This window comes from Octopus bimaculoides, chromosome 1 (assembly GCF_046866305.1).
Source record: "Octopus bimaculoides isolate indiv1 chromosome 1, ASM4686630v1, whole genome shotgun sequence".
NCBI classification, from domain to species: Eukaryota; Metazoa; Mollusca; class Cephalopoda; order Octopoda; family Octopodidae; genus Octopus; species Octopus bimaculoides.
The window spans coordinates 174,918,250-174,937,910 of record NC_142928.1 but is presented as its reverse complement, the minus strand read 5'-3'; the positions used below and the strand labels follow the sequence as shown (position 1 = coordinate 174,937,910).

The 19,661-nt window shown below is 33.9% G+C and overlaps 1 protein-coding gene across 7 annotated transcripts in view; it reads left to right on the top strand.

Moving 5' to 3' along the window:
* Positions 1-16,529, top strand: part of LOC106867662 (uncharacterized) — a 91,940-nt gene extending 75,411 nt beyond the window's left edge. For all 7 annotated transcript variants that reach the window (XM_014912596.3, XM_052972759.2, XM_089364204.1 and 4 more), the window contains 8 exons: positions 2,072-2,244; positions 3,482-3,646; positions 4,642-4,790; positions 6,162-6,296; positions 9,139-9,325; positions 10,214-10,311; positions 11,988-12,216; positions 16,026-16,529. In XM_014912596.3, the coding sequence (XP_014768082.1) occupies positions 2,072-2,244; positions 3,482-3,646; positions 4,642-4,790; positions 6,162-6,296; positions 9,139-9,325; positions 10,214-10,311; positions 11,988-12,216; positions 16,026-16,229 (1,340 nt within the window). In that variant the 3' untranslated portion in view covers positions 16,230-16,529. The remainder of the gene's footprint in view (positions 1-2,071; positions 2,245-3,481; positions 3,647-4,641; positions 4,791-6,161; positions 6,297-9,138; positions 9,326-10,213; positions 10,312-11,987; positions 12,217-16,025) is intronic.
* The last annotated feature ends 3,132 nt before the right edge of the window (positions 16,530-19,661 follow it).

Sequence of the window (19,661 nt, the reverse complement as noted above, 5' to 3'; positions counted from 1 at the left end):
GTCAAGAAAATTTTGACAACAAAATGTTTTTAATTATATATTAGCAACAGAGACAGTATTGATACTGAGAGGTAATATTTATCCAGCACCTGTTCGGGCACGGTTATTCTATATATTGCTGGTGGAGAGATGAGTCACTGCTATCTCTAGCGGTCGAGCATCCATCATTGTCAAAACTAAGGAAGGTCAAAATCATGTGATGTAGTAGTCTCAGTGCTGAAGGTGGTAGAGATTTATCTCCCCACTAGCAATATAAACAAGAGTGCATTTTGCGCCAAAAGCCAATATGAGAGTTTCTTTCATGGTGCCTCCCACAATATAGTTTGTTCTAACAGAACATCCACATTTAAGTGGGAATAAATATTACTTTTTTTTTAATTATGTTCTCTGGTATGTTGAGTTAAATGCCAGCTGTACAACGTATTCCTGGTTTGAGGGATAATAGCCTGATATTGTATCCGTTTTACATCACTTCACATTGTAAATTCATTTCCCACCCAGGTCAACATTCATCTTCCACAGATCAATAAAATATATGCTGAGATTGATATAATTAACTCTACCTTAGAAGATAATGCTCCAGCATGGCCACAGTTGAATGATGAACCCAATATAATAAGAAAAATTAATTTGTATTGAAACAGTACTAAATTTCAACACCCAGCAAATTGAGAAAACTATGATCTGTGGTATGATTAGGGGTTTCTTAGAATCTTTAGTAACTCTTAAACATTTAATTAGGAGGAATGTATATAACTTAATTGATTTTTTTTTTTTTTTGTCTCTGGGGTAGGAGTGAATGTTTGTGTAGCATATTTGGATAAAAACAGTATTAATGAAGTTCCTGGTATGTATTTTGGCAGCCATAAATATAACCATGGGGAAAATGTACGGAGTGCTTAAACATGTGTGTCTGTATAAATATGTGTGACTGCATGCATAATTGTATGCATATATATATATATATATGCAACAGGCTTCTTTCAATTTCCATCTACCAGACTACAAGATCTACTCAGAGCTTTGGTTGAATTGAGCCTGCAGAAGGAAACACTTGCCTAAAGTGCCATGCAGTCAGAAGTGAAAAGTCTTAACCAAACAGCCATGCCTGCACTCACACAAACACACATGCACACACACACACATGTATATATAAAATGTTGTAAAATAAATATTTACATGCATAAAGATAAAGGATATTTACCAAATAAAATTTGCAATACATGTGTTGAGTCTAGCATAATTTTGCTGATGGAAACTTTCAAGTTTTGACATTGATGGCTTATTCAAACTGAAGTAATTTGAATGTCACTATTGGGGTAACTTCAAAGTCACTACCAACAAAATTATATAATATATACTGTAAATCCTTGAGTATAATCCGCACTTTTTTCCCAAAATTTAAAGGTCAAACTTTCTAGTGTGTACTATATATGAGGTTAAAAATGAAAAATATTTTCTAAGCAAAATTTTCTAAGTGATAAATATGTAAAGGCAATTTACTTAATATTTATTTTTCACTGACGTTATTACTGTTATTTCTTTATTTTCTGCAAACAAAGTGCACAAAAAAGCTACATGTTTGCATTATGTTATATATACAAGAATAATAAAGGATGTTACCGTATATACGTTTACAAACCAAAGACTTTATATAGACCTCCTTGACTCAAGTTAGAGAAGGGGTGCGTATTATACACAATGTTTAGGTTTTTCAGAGGTACAGCCCCCAAAAAATCCCCTGCGTATTATACTCAAGGGCGGACTATACTTGAGGATTTACGGTAGATAGTTAGATTTCATACATTCCTTTCTGTTGAAATGTAATGTTATCATGGTTAATTTTCTTCTGTTACAAATAAAGAAATCAGTATTGTTTGATATGAGCCAACTTCGTTTGTAATAATGATCTTTATACTTGTAAACATTCCCATCATTTTGTGAGGATCATGATTAAAACTTACAACATCTGATATAAGGAAATTAATTTAAAAATTGAAAATATTTCCAGGAATTTATTTTTTGATGTTTTTGTTATAAATTTTCTAATATAGTTATCTTTTGTTTACAGCACAAATGCGTTCTCTGCGGCTGTTTTATAACGATCGAGAGTGTACGCGGGGTCAAGTTGTCATTGCAAGCCGAGAAAGCCAGTATAAAATTTTACATTTCCATCACAGTGGACTTGACAAGTTAGCTTCAATATTTGAAGAGTGGAACCTGTTTGCAAATGCAAGAGAAAGGGTACAGAACCACATAAGTCTTCTTATCTCTTGATTTTTCTTGTTTTAATTGCTGGTTTTACACGTTATTTAGCTGTTATTTTTAGCATACCTCAGTGACAAAAAGAAATAAGTAAACAAATAGTTTTAAGCATTCAATATGCATTTAATGTAAATGCAATGAACAATACGTTACATGCAATAAACACATTACAATTTTTCCCCACAAATGGTTTCAATACAGTTTTAACAGAAAAATTTGGAAGAATTAGATGAAAGTTCTCTAGTAATTTTCTTTCATGTAAATAAATGTTTATGTTAATTTTGAAATTTGCCAGCAAAATCTTATAAAATGACAATGTTCTAAAAGATGTACACATTTATATGTTATATATGAAAATAAATGAGTGAACAAAATATGCTTCAAAAACAAACATTTAAGCATGCAATAAGTAACACATTACAAAATAGTTTTAAAATTAAAAATGAAAGTTAGAAATACATTCAATTAATTTCTCAAATCACAATTTTTGTATCTCCTGCACCTCATAAATTCACAGAGATATGAATCTACCATAGAATGGTGAGTGCCACAGTGTCGTTTATTACTCGCTTTACAGAGGCCCACATCATCTCCACTTGTTGAGTGTGAGTACCATCTTTCGGGTTAACAAAAAAAAGAAAGAGTAAACAACATGTTTTTTGTAGTTTTAAGCATTCAATATGCATTTAATGCGATAGCACAAACTTAAAAGATTTATCTAAAAACAAAATAGCACATTACAAATTAAATACTTTTAAAAAAACATTCATTGAAAGCAAAAGTTAAATATGCATTCAATCAATTTCTCAAACAAATCACAATTTTCATATCTCCTGCGCTACATAAATTCACATGTTCAATTGCCATCAGATAGGTAAAACAAGTGGTTTCAATGTATTTATCAACATGTGCTTTCTCACAGACGAAAGTGTTCTCATGTTCTGCTTGTTACTATGGCAACAGGCATGACTGTGTCTGTGGCTTACAATTGGCTAAAATTACCAAAATTTTCAAACTTTAATTGCTAATAACTCTTTATTTATTGATTTATAGTGAAAATGATTTTCAATTCATTAGCCAATAAAAGAGTATCATTACACTAAATATGAAATTAACTTCAACTGATTCGATGCTGGCAGCCAAACTGACTAGATCTGATATTTCTAATCTTTGTAATCTTTATCATTGATATTTTGAAATTATAAATTGTTTGCAGCGTAAAGATGAATCGCCTTATCGCCAGTTTCTGATTGTCCAGCCTACATTAATGGACAGTCAGTGCCATCCAGAAGAAGGTGTCTATGGTTTAGTTACAGAAGAAATTTGGCAGCAACATATGAATATTGATGGTCAAATAGAAGATGATTTTCAGCTTAGAAAGGTAATTCTCTCCCTTCCTTTCTAACATATTCTCATTGCCGTCATCATTAATTTATCTCCATCATCATTATCATCTTCATTTTTATCATAATTTTGGTCTTAATGTCCAGTTTTCCATGCTGTCATGAGTTATATGGGTCTCTAATACATATTTTTCTATTCAGCCTCTGTCATAAATCATCTTTATTTTCAGGTTTCATCTAAAACTTCATCTCAAATTTTCCTTAGTCCACTCCTACTTTAGTTTAGATAAGTGGTGTATACATTTGAATATACTTTTACATTAATTTATCCATTCTTCAAAATATCTGGGTAAATAAGAATAATGATGAGTTTGTACTTTCAGGGCTTTCATGGAGTCTAAGAAAAACATTTAATATATAATTACCTCAGTTTACTTAGGATACAAGGAGCCAACATATATTACAATGGCATAGCATCCTATCCAAAGTTTTGGGAAAGGAACAGCTGACTACAGTTAATTTCCATTGTCAATTTACACCTTGTAATAAGCATATGATGTTAAATATCCACACCAATGCATTTTTCTTGCATACATCAGCTAATGCTATTGTTACCAAATCACTTCTCCAGTTAATTTTCTTTACTATGCCTTATGAGTTAACATTACACATCTGACAGTTCTGACTTAACTTATTTATTGCTGTACCTCGGCAGCAAATATCTACTTACAATGATTTCAAAAAATGTATGATTGTCTGTGTAACAGCATCTCCTAACCACTTTGATATGAACTTATCTGAGACAAAATCTCTTATTTTAAACTGTTCATAATTAAATTAAAACTCCCTTTCATTATGTTATGTAAGACCCTTTGTAACATTTATATTACTGCCATGAATTTTCAAATCTACATTCTCGTTATTTTTATTAATTTTTCCTCCTTATTCTATTAATTATACTTGTGTATTCGTGCAACAATTTTGTTAATATTAATTACTTGTAACACACATTATTTTCCTTTCTTTTTGCTAGGCAATATTCTTTGGTGGTGTTGAAGCTAATTTAAGACATGAAGCATGGCCTTTCTTATTACATTATTATCCTTTTGATTCTACATTTTTGGATCGTGAACATATAAGAAATGACAAATTTATTCAGTATCAAGATATACGTAAACTCAGGTATATATATATGTGTGTGTGTGTGTGTGTGTCTATTAAAACCTCCTCCTTTCATTGTGCTATGTAAAACCCTTTTTGATAAGTTATATTCCAAACTGCAACTTAGCTACGACAAAATTACTTTACTAAATTCTTCCAGAACTTTTTATTAAATCTGTCAGTAAGCGATTTATTTTGCCAACATCCTATGTATAAGATATTTTAAAGGGTGTTAATTACATTGATTCATGACAGAAGCTTAAATAAATCAGATTTATCAATATAGCATCAATAAAAAGAAAAGCAATGCACAAATCATTTAGTACTTATGTTATTGTTTTTGTTTGGTAATGGGATTTTAATTCAATGTAATGTATATCTGCTTTCCATGCTGGCATGGGTTGGACGGTTTGACTGAGGGCTGGCGTACCAGAAGGCTGCACCAGGTTCCAATCTAATCTGGCAAGGTTTCTACAGCTGGATGCCCTTCCTAATGCCAAAAATATGGGATTTAAATGGTTATTTTAACAGAGATAAGAAATAATAGAATTGATAATGTGCATGATAGCAATATGGTGCTGCAACATGGTAGCAATATGATGTCCAAACTGATTTCCCTTTCAAGTTGAATAAAAAAAATATATCCTAGATTAACTAAAGGGAATAAAGTCACCATGTCATGGAGTGTTGTTTGATTGTATATTTGATGTAGCTTTTATAGTAAAGAATGAAATTTTTCACACACTTAGTCTAACCGAACAGATTCCCTTTAATGAGAGCTCCCCTGTTCAATTGAAAATTTCCCATTAAATGGAATCTATTCAGTTGCAGTAACCATTAGAAATAGCAGTTGATTCTCCTTTAAATCACACCTTATTACATATCAGAAAAGAAGCATGTATTGAATAATCTAGTCCAGGATGCACAGTGTGTGCTTAGAAAAAAAATTAGATGATTGCATTTGGAATGTCTTTAATCTTAGGTGGTCTGCTTGATCAGGACTAATTTGGGGCTCAACAAGTAATTAATATTACAGCTGAAATAAGGTGGCGAGCTGGCAGAATCATTAGCATGCAGGGCAGAATCATTAGCATGCAGGGCAGAGTTCTTAACAGCATTTTGTCTGTCTTTAAGTTCTGAGTTCAAATTCCACTAAGGTTGACTTTGCTTTCAGCCATTCAAGGCCAATAAAATAAATACCAGATGAGCACTGGAATCAATGTAATCAACTTACCACCCCCCTGAAATTGCTGGCCTTGTGCCAAAATTTGAAACCAATATTACTATTGAGAGATGTTTTTTTTCAAAAGTGTTTTATTTGGTTACATTTGGTTTTCAAACAAATAAAAATATATCGATATTTTATCCAATATCGTTTTTTTTTTATTTCAGAGAAACAATGAGTGAAGAGGAATACCGTGACTTCTGGCGAAATATCCAATGTACCGTTGAAAAAGATGTTGTTCGAACTGATCGTAGTCATCCTTATTTCAAGGGAGAAAATAATCCAAATATTGAGGTCTTAAAGTGAGTTGTTTTATTTCCTAAAATATAAATTCTTTTTTGGTTTCAAATGTCATTGTATTTTATGGCAGTATGTCAGAAATTCTATGTACAATGGAAACTTCATCCATTGTTTTTGTTTTGATTTTTCTACAGATGAAAGGGACAAGTTATGATATAGTAATAACATAAACAGTGAGCCTCAAAGAAGATGATATATCATCATCATCATCATCATTATCATTATTATTCTTATTATTATTATTAGACAATACAAACAGCGCAATGAAATTACAATGGATATTTTATTGGTTGAACGATATTTTGACAGCTTGCCTGTCTTTGTTGAGTTCAAAATGAAAAGTGATACATAGAAATTCAAAATTATAGAAATTCAAATTCAAAATTTGTACGAGGGCAACCAGTATTCCCACGTTGATGGAATGACATCATCAGTTTTCAATTTTCAAGTTTACAACTGGCAAAAAGAAAAAAAAGAAAAGGAAAAAGAAGAAGAATATTTAATGGAACGGTTTTGTGTAAATATGATGAAATTCTCCTGTTACTTTATTCATCCCTTCAGGGTGTGATGTTAATAGCTCACAAGCATATTTCTCCTCATGCATTTTGAGGACTGACAGTATAACAGATTCTGAATATTTTCAGTGGGCACAGATATGATGTCAGGCTCAATAACAGCAGTTCGACAGAACTTGCCAAACATTTTACATTAGACCAGTTGCAATTTTGAAAAGGACTTGAAAGTGCATATTCTCGGAAAATATTCTGAATCTGCTACACTGTCAGTCCTCAAAATGCATGAGGAGAAATATGTTTGTGAGCTATGAACATCACACCCTGAAGGGATGAATAAAATGACAAGAGAATTTCACCATATTTACACAAAACTGTTTCATTAAATAGTCTTCTTTTTCCTTTTCTTTTTTCTTTTCTTTTCTTTTTTCTCTTTTTTCTTTCTTTTTCTTTTTGCCAGTTGTAAACTTGAAAATTGAAAATTGATGATGTCATTTCATCAATGTGGGAACGCTGGTCACCCTCATTGAAATTTTGAATTTGAATTTCTATGTATCACTTTTCATTTTGAACTCGACAGGCAAAATGTCAAAATATCATTCAACCAATAAAATATCTATTACAATCACATCACGCTCTTCATATTGTTTATTTAGCTTTGTGAAGAGTTATGTCAATCTTTTTAAAATATTATTATTATTATTATTATTATTATTATTATTAAGGTGGTGAGCTGGCAGAATCATTAGCACACCAAGCAAAATGCTTCACGTTCCGAGTTCAAATTCTGCCGAGCTTGACTTTGCCTTTCCATCCTTTCAGGGTCAATAAATTAAGTACCAGTGAAACACTGGAGTTGATGTAATAGATTAGTCCTCTCCTTCCAAAAATAGGGCCTTGTGCTTTTAGTAGAAAGGATTATTATTATCATTGTTATTATTATTTCAAAATTTTTTATATCTCATCCTTATGATGGAATTTAAGTGGGTTTACTCTTGAATAGTGGAGGCGCAATGGCCCAGTGGTTAGGGCAGCGGACTCGCGGTCATAGGATCGCGGTTTCGATTCCCAGACCAGGCGTTGTGAGTGTTTATTGAGCGATAACACCTAAAGCTCCACGAGGCTCCGGCAGGGGATGGTGGCGAACCCTACTGTACTCTTTCACCACAACTTTCTCTCACTCTTACTTCCTGTTTCTGTTGTGCTTGTAATTCAAAGGGTCAGCCTTGTCACACTGTGTCACGCTGAATATCCCTGAGAACTACGTTAAGGGTACACGTGTCTGTGGAGTGCTCAGCCACTTGCACGTTAATTTCACGAGAAGGCTATTCCGTTGATCGGATCAACTGGAACCTTCGACGTCGTAAGCGACAGAGTGCCAACAACAACAATAGAGGCTGTGTGGTAAGAAGCTTGCTTCCCAACTACATGGTTCCAGGTTCAGTCCCTCTGCATGGCAAGTGTCTTCTACTGTAGCTTCAGGCCAACCAAAGCCCTGTGAGTGGATTCGATAGACAGAAACGGAAAGAAGCCTGTCATGTGTGTGTGTGTGTGTATCTATGTGTGTGTGTCTGTGTTTGTCCCCCCATCACACCTTGACAACCAGTGTTGGTGTATTTACATCACCATAACTTAGTGGTTTGGCAAAAGAGACCAATAAAATAAGTACCAGCTTTAAAAAAAATAAGTACTAGGGTCGATCTATTCAGCTAAAAGTTATTCAAGGCAGTGCCCCAGCATGGCCACATTCTAAAGACTGAAACAAGCAAAAGGTAAAAAGTAAAATATGACATACAGAAAAGGTAGATATGCTCATCACACTTTCCATTAATGATAAAGATAGTGATTTCTTTTGAATTAATGTAAACACTATTAATAATTATATGGTACAATCATTAAGACTCTGAAGAAAATAGTTATTGTCTGTATTGACAGCAATTAGTCTAAAGGAATTCCTAGAAGCATTTGATCATTCAGTTGCCATGAAGAGTGAAAAATTAATGGCTTTTAAGGAAGAGAAAGAAAGAAAAGAGGCCTAAGGAAGAGAGAGAAAGAGAAGAGAGGTCTAAGAAAGTGAGAGAAAGAGAAGAGAGGTCTAAGAAAGTGAGAGAAAGAGAAGAGAGGTCTAAGAAAGTGAGAGAAAGAGAAGAGAGGTCTAAGAAAGTGAGAGAAAGTAATGTTGTTATTTTTGTTGCAAACTAGTGAAGAAGTTATAATAATTTTATCTATTGTAATATGCAGAACAATTTTATTTATTTCATTCTTACTTCTTTTCCCCCCTTAGTGTTTATGGATTCCATATATTAACGGTATTTTATGTATCTTTCTTCAGAAATATTTTACTGAATTATGCCATTGCTAATCCCCGTATGGGCTACACACAAGGCATGAGTGATTTACTGGCTCCTGTTTTGGCAGAGATTCAACATGAAGTTGATGCCTATTGGTGTTTTGTTGGATTAATGCAACGGACCATTTTTGTTAGCTCACCAAAAGATTGTGATATGGATAGACAGTTGGTAAGTTTGTCTGAATATTTTAGTTTTTTTCATAAATTATTTTATTAATTATCAATTAATTATTTATCAACCTTATTGTTACTCTCATTAAGTGGTTGATGGTAAAATCCGTAAAACAGTGAACAAAATGTTTTGTAGTATCTAGTTACATCACTTTAAGCTCTATGTTGAAATCCTGCCTGAGTCATTTTTGTCTTTTGGCACTCCTGGGAGTTGACAGAATAAAATAACAAGATTTGGAACTAATCAATCTAATACAATCAACATCATCATCATCATCATCTTCATATCAATATCCACTTTTCCATGCTTGTATGGGTCAGACAGAATTTGTTGAGGTGGATTTCCTACAGCCAGGTGCCCTTCCTGTTACCAACCCTCATCAGTTCCCAAGTACAGTAAATTTCCCCCTGACCAGATATATTTTCATGGAAGGTTGAAAATGATGAACATTACTTGCATGACCATGACACTTGTTTTATAACTACTATGCAGTGTCATAGTAAGAACATGGTAACATGCGCATGCACACATACACACACACACACACACACACTTACACACACTCATTCAATCATACATACATATGTGCGTGTGTGTATGTATACACACACACACACATATATATACACACACACTCAACAGGCTTCTTTCAGTTTCCCTCTACCAAATACATTGACAATATTTGTTTGGCCCAAAGCTATAGTAGATGACACTTACCCAAGGTGCCACACAGTGGGACTGAACCCAAAACCATGTGGTTGGGAAGAAAATGTCTTGCCACATAGCCATACCTGCACCTCCCAACCTAAAATTTGCACCTGTCCCAAAATTATAAACTACTATTGTTATTACCATTTCATTTCATTTCATTTCATTTCATTTCAGAATTATCTGCGTGAGCTATTACACCTAATGCAGCCTTCTTTCTATGAACACCTTGAAAAACTCGGAACTGATGCCATGGAACTACTCTTCTGCCATCGGTTAATAATTTTTTTTGTTGTTTTATTGTTTCCTTATGTTTTCTTTTTCTTTTGTGATTCAAATGGTCTTAAAAATGCAAAATGTGATCATTTTATTTTCCCTTACAATGATTGTACAATGTTGTAGAGTAAACTTGAATACCTGATTTGGGATTTTACTTAGAAAATAAACCAAAGCAGAAATCTATGTTCTACAACACAAAAAATATCAGTTGAGTATTTCAGTAAAAAAACTTCTTCAATGATATAGTAATCTATAAATAGAAAACTGTTGTAGAAATCAGCTGCCTATGAACACCTTGATCAAAATCAAATGAGAACATTTATGAACATTATTAACTCTAAGCTTACATTTTCTATATTCTGATTATAGATCTAATTTTGAATCTATAATTATGATTGCATTTGGTTATATTAGCAAATTTTTAAATTACAATCTTCTTTAGCATTCAGATTATTCTATCAAATGTAATGCTCATTTATTCACATTATTTTTAATTAACCATGCATTATCTTGTAGCTTTGAGATTTTGATGATGTGATAGTTCACTTTTAAAATGACATTGTATGGTAGGTGTGAGAAACTAGATGTGGCTGGTCTCAACATAAAACAACTAGAATATTTTAACTGGATATGGCTGGTTTAAATGCTAAAGGATTAATAGCATAAGTTCTTTAACATTAAAAAAAAAAAAACAGGACAATAAAATTATGCAGCATTTTCCTAAGTTTCATTTGTAGTTCTCAGAGTTTTTATAGTTGTTAAAATTTCAATAAGGAAGTCTTTCTTAGCAGCTAAAACTTGACTTTTCCTTGAAAAAAAAATCTATAAAATTTTCATTATACAAACTGATGGGAAAATATTAGTTTTATTAATTCTAAAAATTTATACAAAAGCAAAGTATTTGTCAATGACTCAATAACCCATTAAGGTTATCTAGGGCATTTCCATATTCTTTTTTATACATAGAAAAATGTGCTTCCAGTCATTGTGTTTATTAATCCCTAAGATTTAATCGTACACAAAATAAGGTTTGTATTTTACTATAGATTAAAAACAAAACAGACAAGCAAAACCCTTTGGAAATTTTTATGAGTTGCTGTCACCTTCAAATATTACTTTACCTTCATGAAGTAAGCCAAGTGCAAGTCAACTCTGCAGTGTGTCTACTTTTCCAAGATTATCTCTAGCCAAAAATCAGAGACACTGAGAATAAATGAACTGAAATAGTTCAACTAGGAATTAAACTAAATTACCTGATGCTACACCACTAATCTAACTAGTATTCCGTCACTTACTACAATAAGAGTTCCAGTTGATCCGATCAATGGAACAGCCTGCTTGTGAAATTAATATGCACATGGCTAAGCACTCCACAGTCATGTACACCCTTTAATGTAGTTCTCAGGGAAATTCAGCATGACACAGGCTGGCCCTTTAAAATACAGGTAATACTCATTTTTGCCAGCTGAATGGATGTGAAATAAAGTGCCTTGCTCAAGGACACAATGTGTCGCTGGAAATTGAACTCACGACTTTATGATCATGAGCTGAATACCCTAACCACTAAGCCACATGCCTTCACACATTACTTATACATGTAAAGAAAAAGAAAATCACACAATTGAAAGTTTTTTTTTTATTTATATGCTTAATAATCTTTTCTGTCTTTTAGATGGATATTACTGTGTTTCAAACGAGAATTTCCAGAAATAGATGCCCTTCGCATATGGGAATCTTGCTGGGCCCACTACCAAACTGACTACTTCCATCTGTTTATTTGTGTGGCTATAGTCAGTATCTATGGAGAAGATGTTGTTGAACAATGTCTGCCTGAAGATGAAATTCTTCTACACTTTAGCAGTTTGGCAATGCATATGAACGGGGATTTAGTCTTACGAAGGGTGAGAATATTTTCTGAATTAAATATTTCATTCAAAACTTTTGCACTTCATGTATTCATGTGATGTGTTTGATAAGATGTAAACTACATATGTCTCAAATCCACCTCATAGAATTGGTCAGAGTGGGAGTTATAAAATTAATGCTTAATTCCAGGTTCTGTAGCTTTAAACAGATGAGAAATTAATCTCTTCTTGGATATGATACAGGTAATCACCAGAACACCCACAACAACAAACTGCAAGATGAATAACAAATTTAGGTAGCACAAAACTTGCATCATTTTGTCTTCACTAAATAGAAATCAAGTTAAGGCAATGAATTGACTTAATCTTTGGGGCACTAGATAATATATGTTGTACTTTGAGTCTAAGTCCCACTTTTACCCTTTTATGGTGAATAAACAAAGTATCTATCCAGTGTGATGAATAGGTAAAATTGTTAGAGAACCAGATAAGATGCTAGTTCAAATCTTGTCTCCTATCCGAGACCTAAAACAAGAGTTTTGGGCCTTGGCTAATGTCAGATTGGACAATGTTTTGATTGAAGCAGTAACTTGATTGCTTCAATATACATGATGAGCAGACCCTACACACTGGTAAATGTAAAGAAAAAAAACTAAATAAAGAATGTTTGTATGCCTTGAGAGAGATGGGAATTCTGATATTCAAGGCACCTAATCTTATTTCATTCAAGAGTTTTAGACTATTGATTCTTAATGTAGTTGTGCTGTGTCCTTTTGCGATGTGCTTTACTCTACTTAGTCTGTTGAGCACAGTATAGTACATAATACTATTTCATAGGTACAATATATAATTTGATACTATTTTATGATAAATAGTAGGTATCAAGAAACCTTGTACCTCCTCTACAACAAGACACCTGTTTTTGTCTCTCTGTCTCACTATAACCTTTCACCATCTGACACAAGATCACCTCCTCCAATGCCCTCTCCCCTCTCAAAAGAGATTTTTTTTTGTCTTGCGAGTACTTGATGACCCTGTCAGTGCAGGTGCTACTTAAAAGCACCCAGTCCACACTGTAAAGTGGTTGGCATTTGGAAAGGCATCCAGCTGTAAAAACCTTACTAAAACTGACCTTGCCTGTGCTTGTGCCATGTAAAAAGTACTAAGTCCACTCTGCTGAGTGGTTGGTGTTAGGAAGGGCATCCAGCTGTAAAAATCCCGCCGAAACAGTTGCAGAAGCTTGGTGCAGGCTTCTACCTGGCCAGCTCCTGTCAAACCATCATGTCAGCATGGAAGGTGGACATTAAGCCATGATGATGATGGTTAGTAGGTTATTTTTTTTATGATGAAGGATTTATGGTAATTTCTATTTCATAAGATATAAGTTCTATCTGTTTTAACAGTCTGTAAAAAAAAAAACATCATTTCATCTTTGGTCAGACTGTTGTAAAAATGCTGGGAAATTGTTACATGATTACTAAGATATTTAATTGTACTAGACTGGGATATGGCACACTAAGCTAAATTTAGTGTACTACCAACTTCTTATTTTGCTTGTGTGTGTGGATGTGTGTATATTTGGTTGGTGCCTTATGGTGCACCTTAGAGTTTTGTGATTTTTCAATCGATCAGAAGGCAGGTTCTGCATAGCACTAGCCTTCTAACTAACCAAGAGATCACAAAAACCTCAATTAGTAGCATAAGACACCAACCAAATAGATATAATTTATGCTATACAGTAATCCCTCACCATATCATGGTTCACCTATCGCAGTTTATTATTTAAGCTTATGTCAATTCCTCCATGGTGTTGTTTTGCATTTACAATAAAATAAATGTATACAAATTATGAAAAATAATAATAAAAAATATACAGTACAATACTATTTCTACTTCACAGATTTTCACCTATTGCAGTGGGGGGGGGGGGCGTAACACTCACGATAGTCAAGGGATTACTGTACCTTATATTGAGTATTCTTTCTTCTATTGATTATAAACAACATATATATCTATAATGGAATTTTATATCCAATAATGCTCTCTCTCTCTCTTTCTCTCTCTCTCTCTTTCTCTCTCTCTCTCTCTCTCTCTCTTTCTCTCTCTCTCTCTCTCTCTATCTCTCTCTCTCTCTCTCTCTCTCTCAAATTTCTTAAATATTTATGCTATCTGTTTTTTCATACAAATATGAAATGCCAACTTAGGCCTTCACTGAATTGTTCAGCTTTCTAATGAATGTCTATTGAAGTTAATATAGTTTAGTATTACTACTCTATAACTGACATATTTAGAAATAAGAGAACAGTTGAATGGTACTTATGTCTGTTAAAACTCTCATATTATGTAGAAAAACTCTTTCAATTTTAATTTAGTTTATCCATGCCCTAGGATTTAGTATCTTTTTTTATTTACATAGGCGCAAGCATTGCTGTGTTGTAAGAAGCTTGCTTCCGAACCACATGGTTCCAGGTTCAGTCCCACTGTGTGGCACCTTGGGCAAGTGTCTTCTACTATAGCCTTGAATCGACCAAGGTGGATTTGGTAGATGGAAACTGAAAAAAGCTTGTTGTATATATATACATATATATATATATAGAGAGAGAGAGCAGTGAATAAACTGTCGTCTAAATTACACAGAAATGAAAATAACACTGACATCTCATTTTAACAGATATATTTACCAAAATTACATAAAAATATCTTGAAATACTAAAGAGTAAATTTATTTAATAAAATCACCATTGGCTTCAACCACAGCCTCCAGACGACTTCAGAATCTCCTGCAACTCTTCTGGACAGTCTCCTTGTTTAAGTTGGTGGATACTGCCATAATCTTTGCTTTCAGTTCATCTTTGATGTTACAAGGAGTTTTGTTGGTCTCTCATTCAACTGTGCCCCACACATAATAATCTTGGGAGTTAGGCGCCCAGATGTTAGGGGTGATATGGTCACAGAAATTGTCTGACAGCCATGACTGTGTTCTTCTATTTGTGTAGCATGTTGCAGGGTCCTATTGCCAGACATAGGTCTTCCAGCAGTCACCCTCTTGACACAGGGCAGCACTACTTCTTCCAGGCACTTGATGTAGGCCTCCATGTTGAGTCTGAGGCCGTGTGGGAAGATGAATGGAGGCATAACGTCGCCATCACTAGTGATCACTCCAAGCACTATGATGTTGACAGGATGTTTGATTTTTATCATTCTTGGTACATGTCCTCAGATTGACACCCAAACACTCTGAAATATTTGTATTGGCGCTTCTGGTGCAAATCCCGAGTAGTACAGCATGTAATTTCCAAATTTCTGGCAGAGTGAATTGTGTCATGGCGCTATTTTTCTCAAAGACAGTGCCCAACTAACCCTGCTATACTGTGTAGTCAACAAAATCAAAAACAAACTATCCCCGTGCATGAAATTAAAAATATAACATGACGACAATTTACCCATCACACCCCGTGTATATATATATATATATATATATATATATATATATATATATATATATATATATATATGTATGTATGTATGTATATATGTGTGTGTGTGTGCCTTTGTGTTTGTGCTTGTCCCTCCATCACAGCTTGACAACCAGTGTTGGTGTATTTACATCCCCGTAACTTAGTGGTTTGGCAAAAGAGCCCAATAGAATAAATACTAAGCTTAAAAAACAAAAGTCCTGAGGACAATTTGTTTGACTAAAACCCCTTCAAGACGGTGCTCCAGCATGGCCACAGTCAAATGACTTAAACAAATAAAATAATAAAAGAATTTGTAATACTTACATGAATATCAGAATTATATGTAACATGTTTGTTTATGCAATTTATAATTTTTATTTATTTTAGGCTCGTGGACTTTTGCACCAGTTTCGAAAAATTCCTAAGATTCCTTGTACTCTGCATGGACTTTGCTCTCTTTGTGGTACTGGAATGTGGGACAGTGGTCATGTACCTATTGTTGAATGCATTGGTAATCATAGTGATGATGAAGAAAGCTGTCCTTATAACAGTGCACCTTCAACTCCTATTTGTTCCTTAGATTATAACTAACCAAAAGCAGACAGGCAAAATAATTTATTGGCAGCTGACTGGCGAAAATGCCGACAAATTTACTTAATTTATTTAATTGTTAAACTGTGGTTATGAACAGCATGTATTCTTTATGCTTAAAAACTTCTGCGGAGAATGTTTTACTTTTCCTCCTGGATTCTTTCTTTTTATCTTTTTTTAAATCCATTGATCTGTCTCAAAATAACTTTCTTCTTCACTTTTCATTTTGTCATAAATTTATTGATGTCTTCATTCATATAAAGGTGCTGCAAATTAAAGAGAATTACACATTCTTTCTAACTCCCATTTATTGTTTTATCTAAACAGTCTCCTTGTCTTCTTTTGACCATTCAGCAGTAAGATACAATGCTCTTTCTTTTTAAATGAATTACTTCAGATGCAAAATTAATGACAGAATTTATTAAATTTAATGGAGAAGCCAAAACTATTAAAAACAGACAAACAATGGGAAGAAAAATTCCATAAACAGGCACAGGCATGGCTGTGTGCTAAGAAGCTTGCTTCCCGACCTCATGGTTCCAGGTTCAGTCCTACTGTGTGGCACCTTGGACAAATGTCTTTTACTGACCAAAGCCTTGTGAGTGAATTTAGTAGACAGAAACTAAGAAACTAAACAAGGTGGCGAGGTGGCAGAAATGTTAGCACGCCGGGCGAAATACTTAGCAGTACTTCGTCTGCTGCTACGTTCTGAGTTCAAATTCTGCCAAGGTCGACTTTGCCTTTCATCCTTTCGGGTTCAATTAAATAAGTACCAGTTATGCACTGGGGTCGATATAATCGACTTAATCTGTTTGTCCCCTCTGTGTGTAGCCCCTTGTGCGCAGTAAAGAAATAAGAAACTAAAAGAAGTCCATCATATATGTTTATGTATATATCTATGTGTGTGTGTCTCAGGCCAACCAAAGCCTTGTGAGTGGATTTGGTAGATGGAAACTAAAAGAAGCTTGTTGTATATGTTCATATATATCTATGTGTGTGTGTCTTTGTGTCTGTGTTTGTACCCCCATCACTGGTTAACTACTGGTGATGGTGTGTTTACGTCCCTATAACTTAGCGGTTCAGCAAAAGAGACCAATAGAATTTAAAAAAGCCTTGGAGTCGATTTGTTCAACTAAAACCCTTCAAATGACTAAAATAAGTAAAAGAATAAAAGAATAAATATTGCTATGACTATTGTTTAACAAGTTCTATTTATAATATTTAATCAGATCAAGAGATCTGATGAAAGTATCTTGAGTAAAATTTTTTGATGGAATAAAAAGGTACAAATATAAAAGTTATGCCTGAAGAAATGTCCTAATGGAAAAGTTTGTTGAATTTATATGTTCTAATATTAAGTCCACATCTGTTCACATTGCCAGTAACAGTTATTAAATAATCATATAAACACTATTAGTCACAATGGATGTGAAGTTTAAGTGCTTGGCTGTTAATGGTGTTGGAGAGGATTTCAAATTTCACTGCAGCCATTGAGATGTGTCTCATAACTCTTATTTGACTATATTCTAGGAATGATAAGCAATAACAATATAAGAATAATAAGCAGTGGCTGTGTGGTAAGTAGCTTGCTTACCAACCACGTGGTTCCGGGTTCAGTCCCACTGCGTGGCACCTTGGGCAAGTGTCTTCTACTATAGCCTCGGGCTGACCAAAGCCTTGTGAGTGGATTTGGTAGACGGAAACTGAAAGAAGCCCGTCGTATATATGTGTATATATATAAATATATATGTGTATATATATATATATATATATGTGTGTGTTTACGTCCCCGTAACTTAGCGGTTCGGCAAAAGAGACCAATAGAATAAGTACTAGGCTTCCAAAGAATAAGTCCTGGGGTCGATTTGCTCGACTAAAGGCGGTGCTCCAGCATGGCCGCAGTCAAATGACTGAAACAAGTAAAAGAGTAAAAGGGAGTAAAGAGAGTATATAAGAATTTTGTTCTTTTATCTTAGATTTAAAGGTTATGTTAGTTTACTTGAATTTAGTGTGTGCACTTTAGAGAAATATAACTTTAAGGATATAATTAAAGGGTGATCTATTGAGTGGAGCATGCAAAAAAATTTTAGTTAGTTGGAATTTTCCTCTTGGAGAAAGAAAACAAAATCTTGTTGGTAATTGTCAATAAAAGGGGAGATAATTTCAAGGCATTAAAACTATATCTCAAAATTAACCCTTTGAACCCGCAACACCGGTTTACTGGTGGATGGCTTATTTTTCTGTATACTATAGCACCGGTCAAGCGCCAGGTATATGGTAAAATAAGGTTCAGGAGGTCAGGGCTCAAAGGGTTAAGTTACACTAACAGTACCAGCGGAATTTCCATGGTTATTTTGAAAACTCTAAGATGGTTGGAAGTTTATAGAGAACCATGAAATATATTTCTTTTGAAACTGTATTTTGATCAAGACATTTGATCATTTTAAAGTCCACATGAGTAGTAGTGAACATGTAGTTTTAGAAAAACAACATCTCTGAAAGCTATATTCCTTGTTATACACTTGTCACTTCCTTCTACCTTGAGAGTTGCTTTCTACTATTTTTTTAAAGATTTACATCAAAAAGTAAACCAACTTAATTATGGAATGAAATCATAGACATTATCTATAATACCATTCTGTTTCTCTATGAGTATGTCGGTAAAGCTTCAACAAATCTTAATATACAGTATTCCTGAGTCAGCAAGCTGGCAGACTCATTACTGTGCTGGGCAAAATTACTTGGTGGTATTTCATTCGTCTGCACATTCTGAGTTAAATTCTACTGAGATCGACTTTGCCTTTCATCCGTTTGGGGTTGATAAAATAAACACCAATTGGACACTGGGATCATTGTAATCAACTTACCCCTTCCCCTGAAATTGCTGGCCTTGTACCAAAATTTGAAACCAATGTGCTATATTCTATCCTTATCTTCATATCATAGAAAAGTTCATACTGGCTAGAATTGAATCCATGTAATAGCTCCCTCATTGAGCTGTGAATTTTAAAGAAGCATACAGGAATGGCTGTGTGGTAAGAAGCTTTCTAATACAGGTACAAGGCCTGAAATCTTGGGTGGGGAGGAATGCTAGTCAATTACATTGACCCCAGTGCTCAACTGGTAGTTATTTTATTAGCCTCAAAAAGATGAAAAGCAAAGCCAACCTTAGAAAAATTTGAACTCAAAACATAGAGAGTCAGAAGAAATACTTCTAAGCATTTTACCCAATACACTAACAATTCTGCCAGTTTGCTGCCTTTGGTTTTAACAATAGTAATAAGCGTATACTAAGCTTATGATCCTTGCAAAGAGATCTATGTAAACAACCCTCTAAAAATGAAAATTACTGACCCAATATAAAACTGTTAAATCAAGAATTCAGAAGGAAATCAGAACAATGAAAAACAAATAATGGATTGAACATGCCAA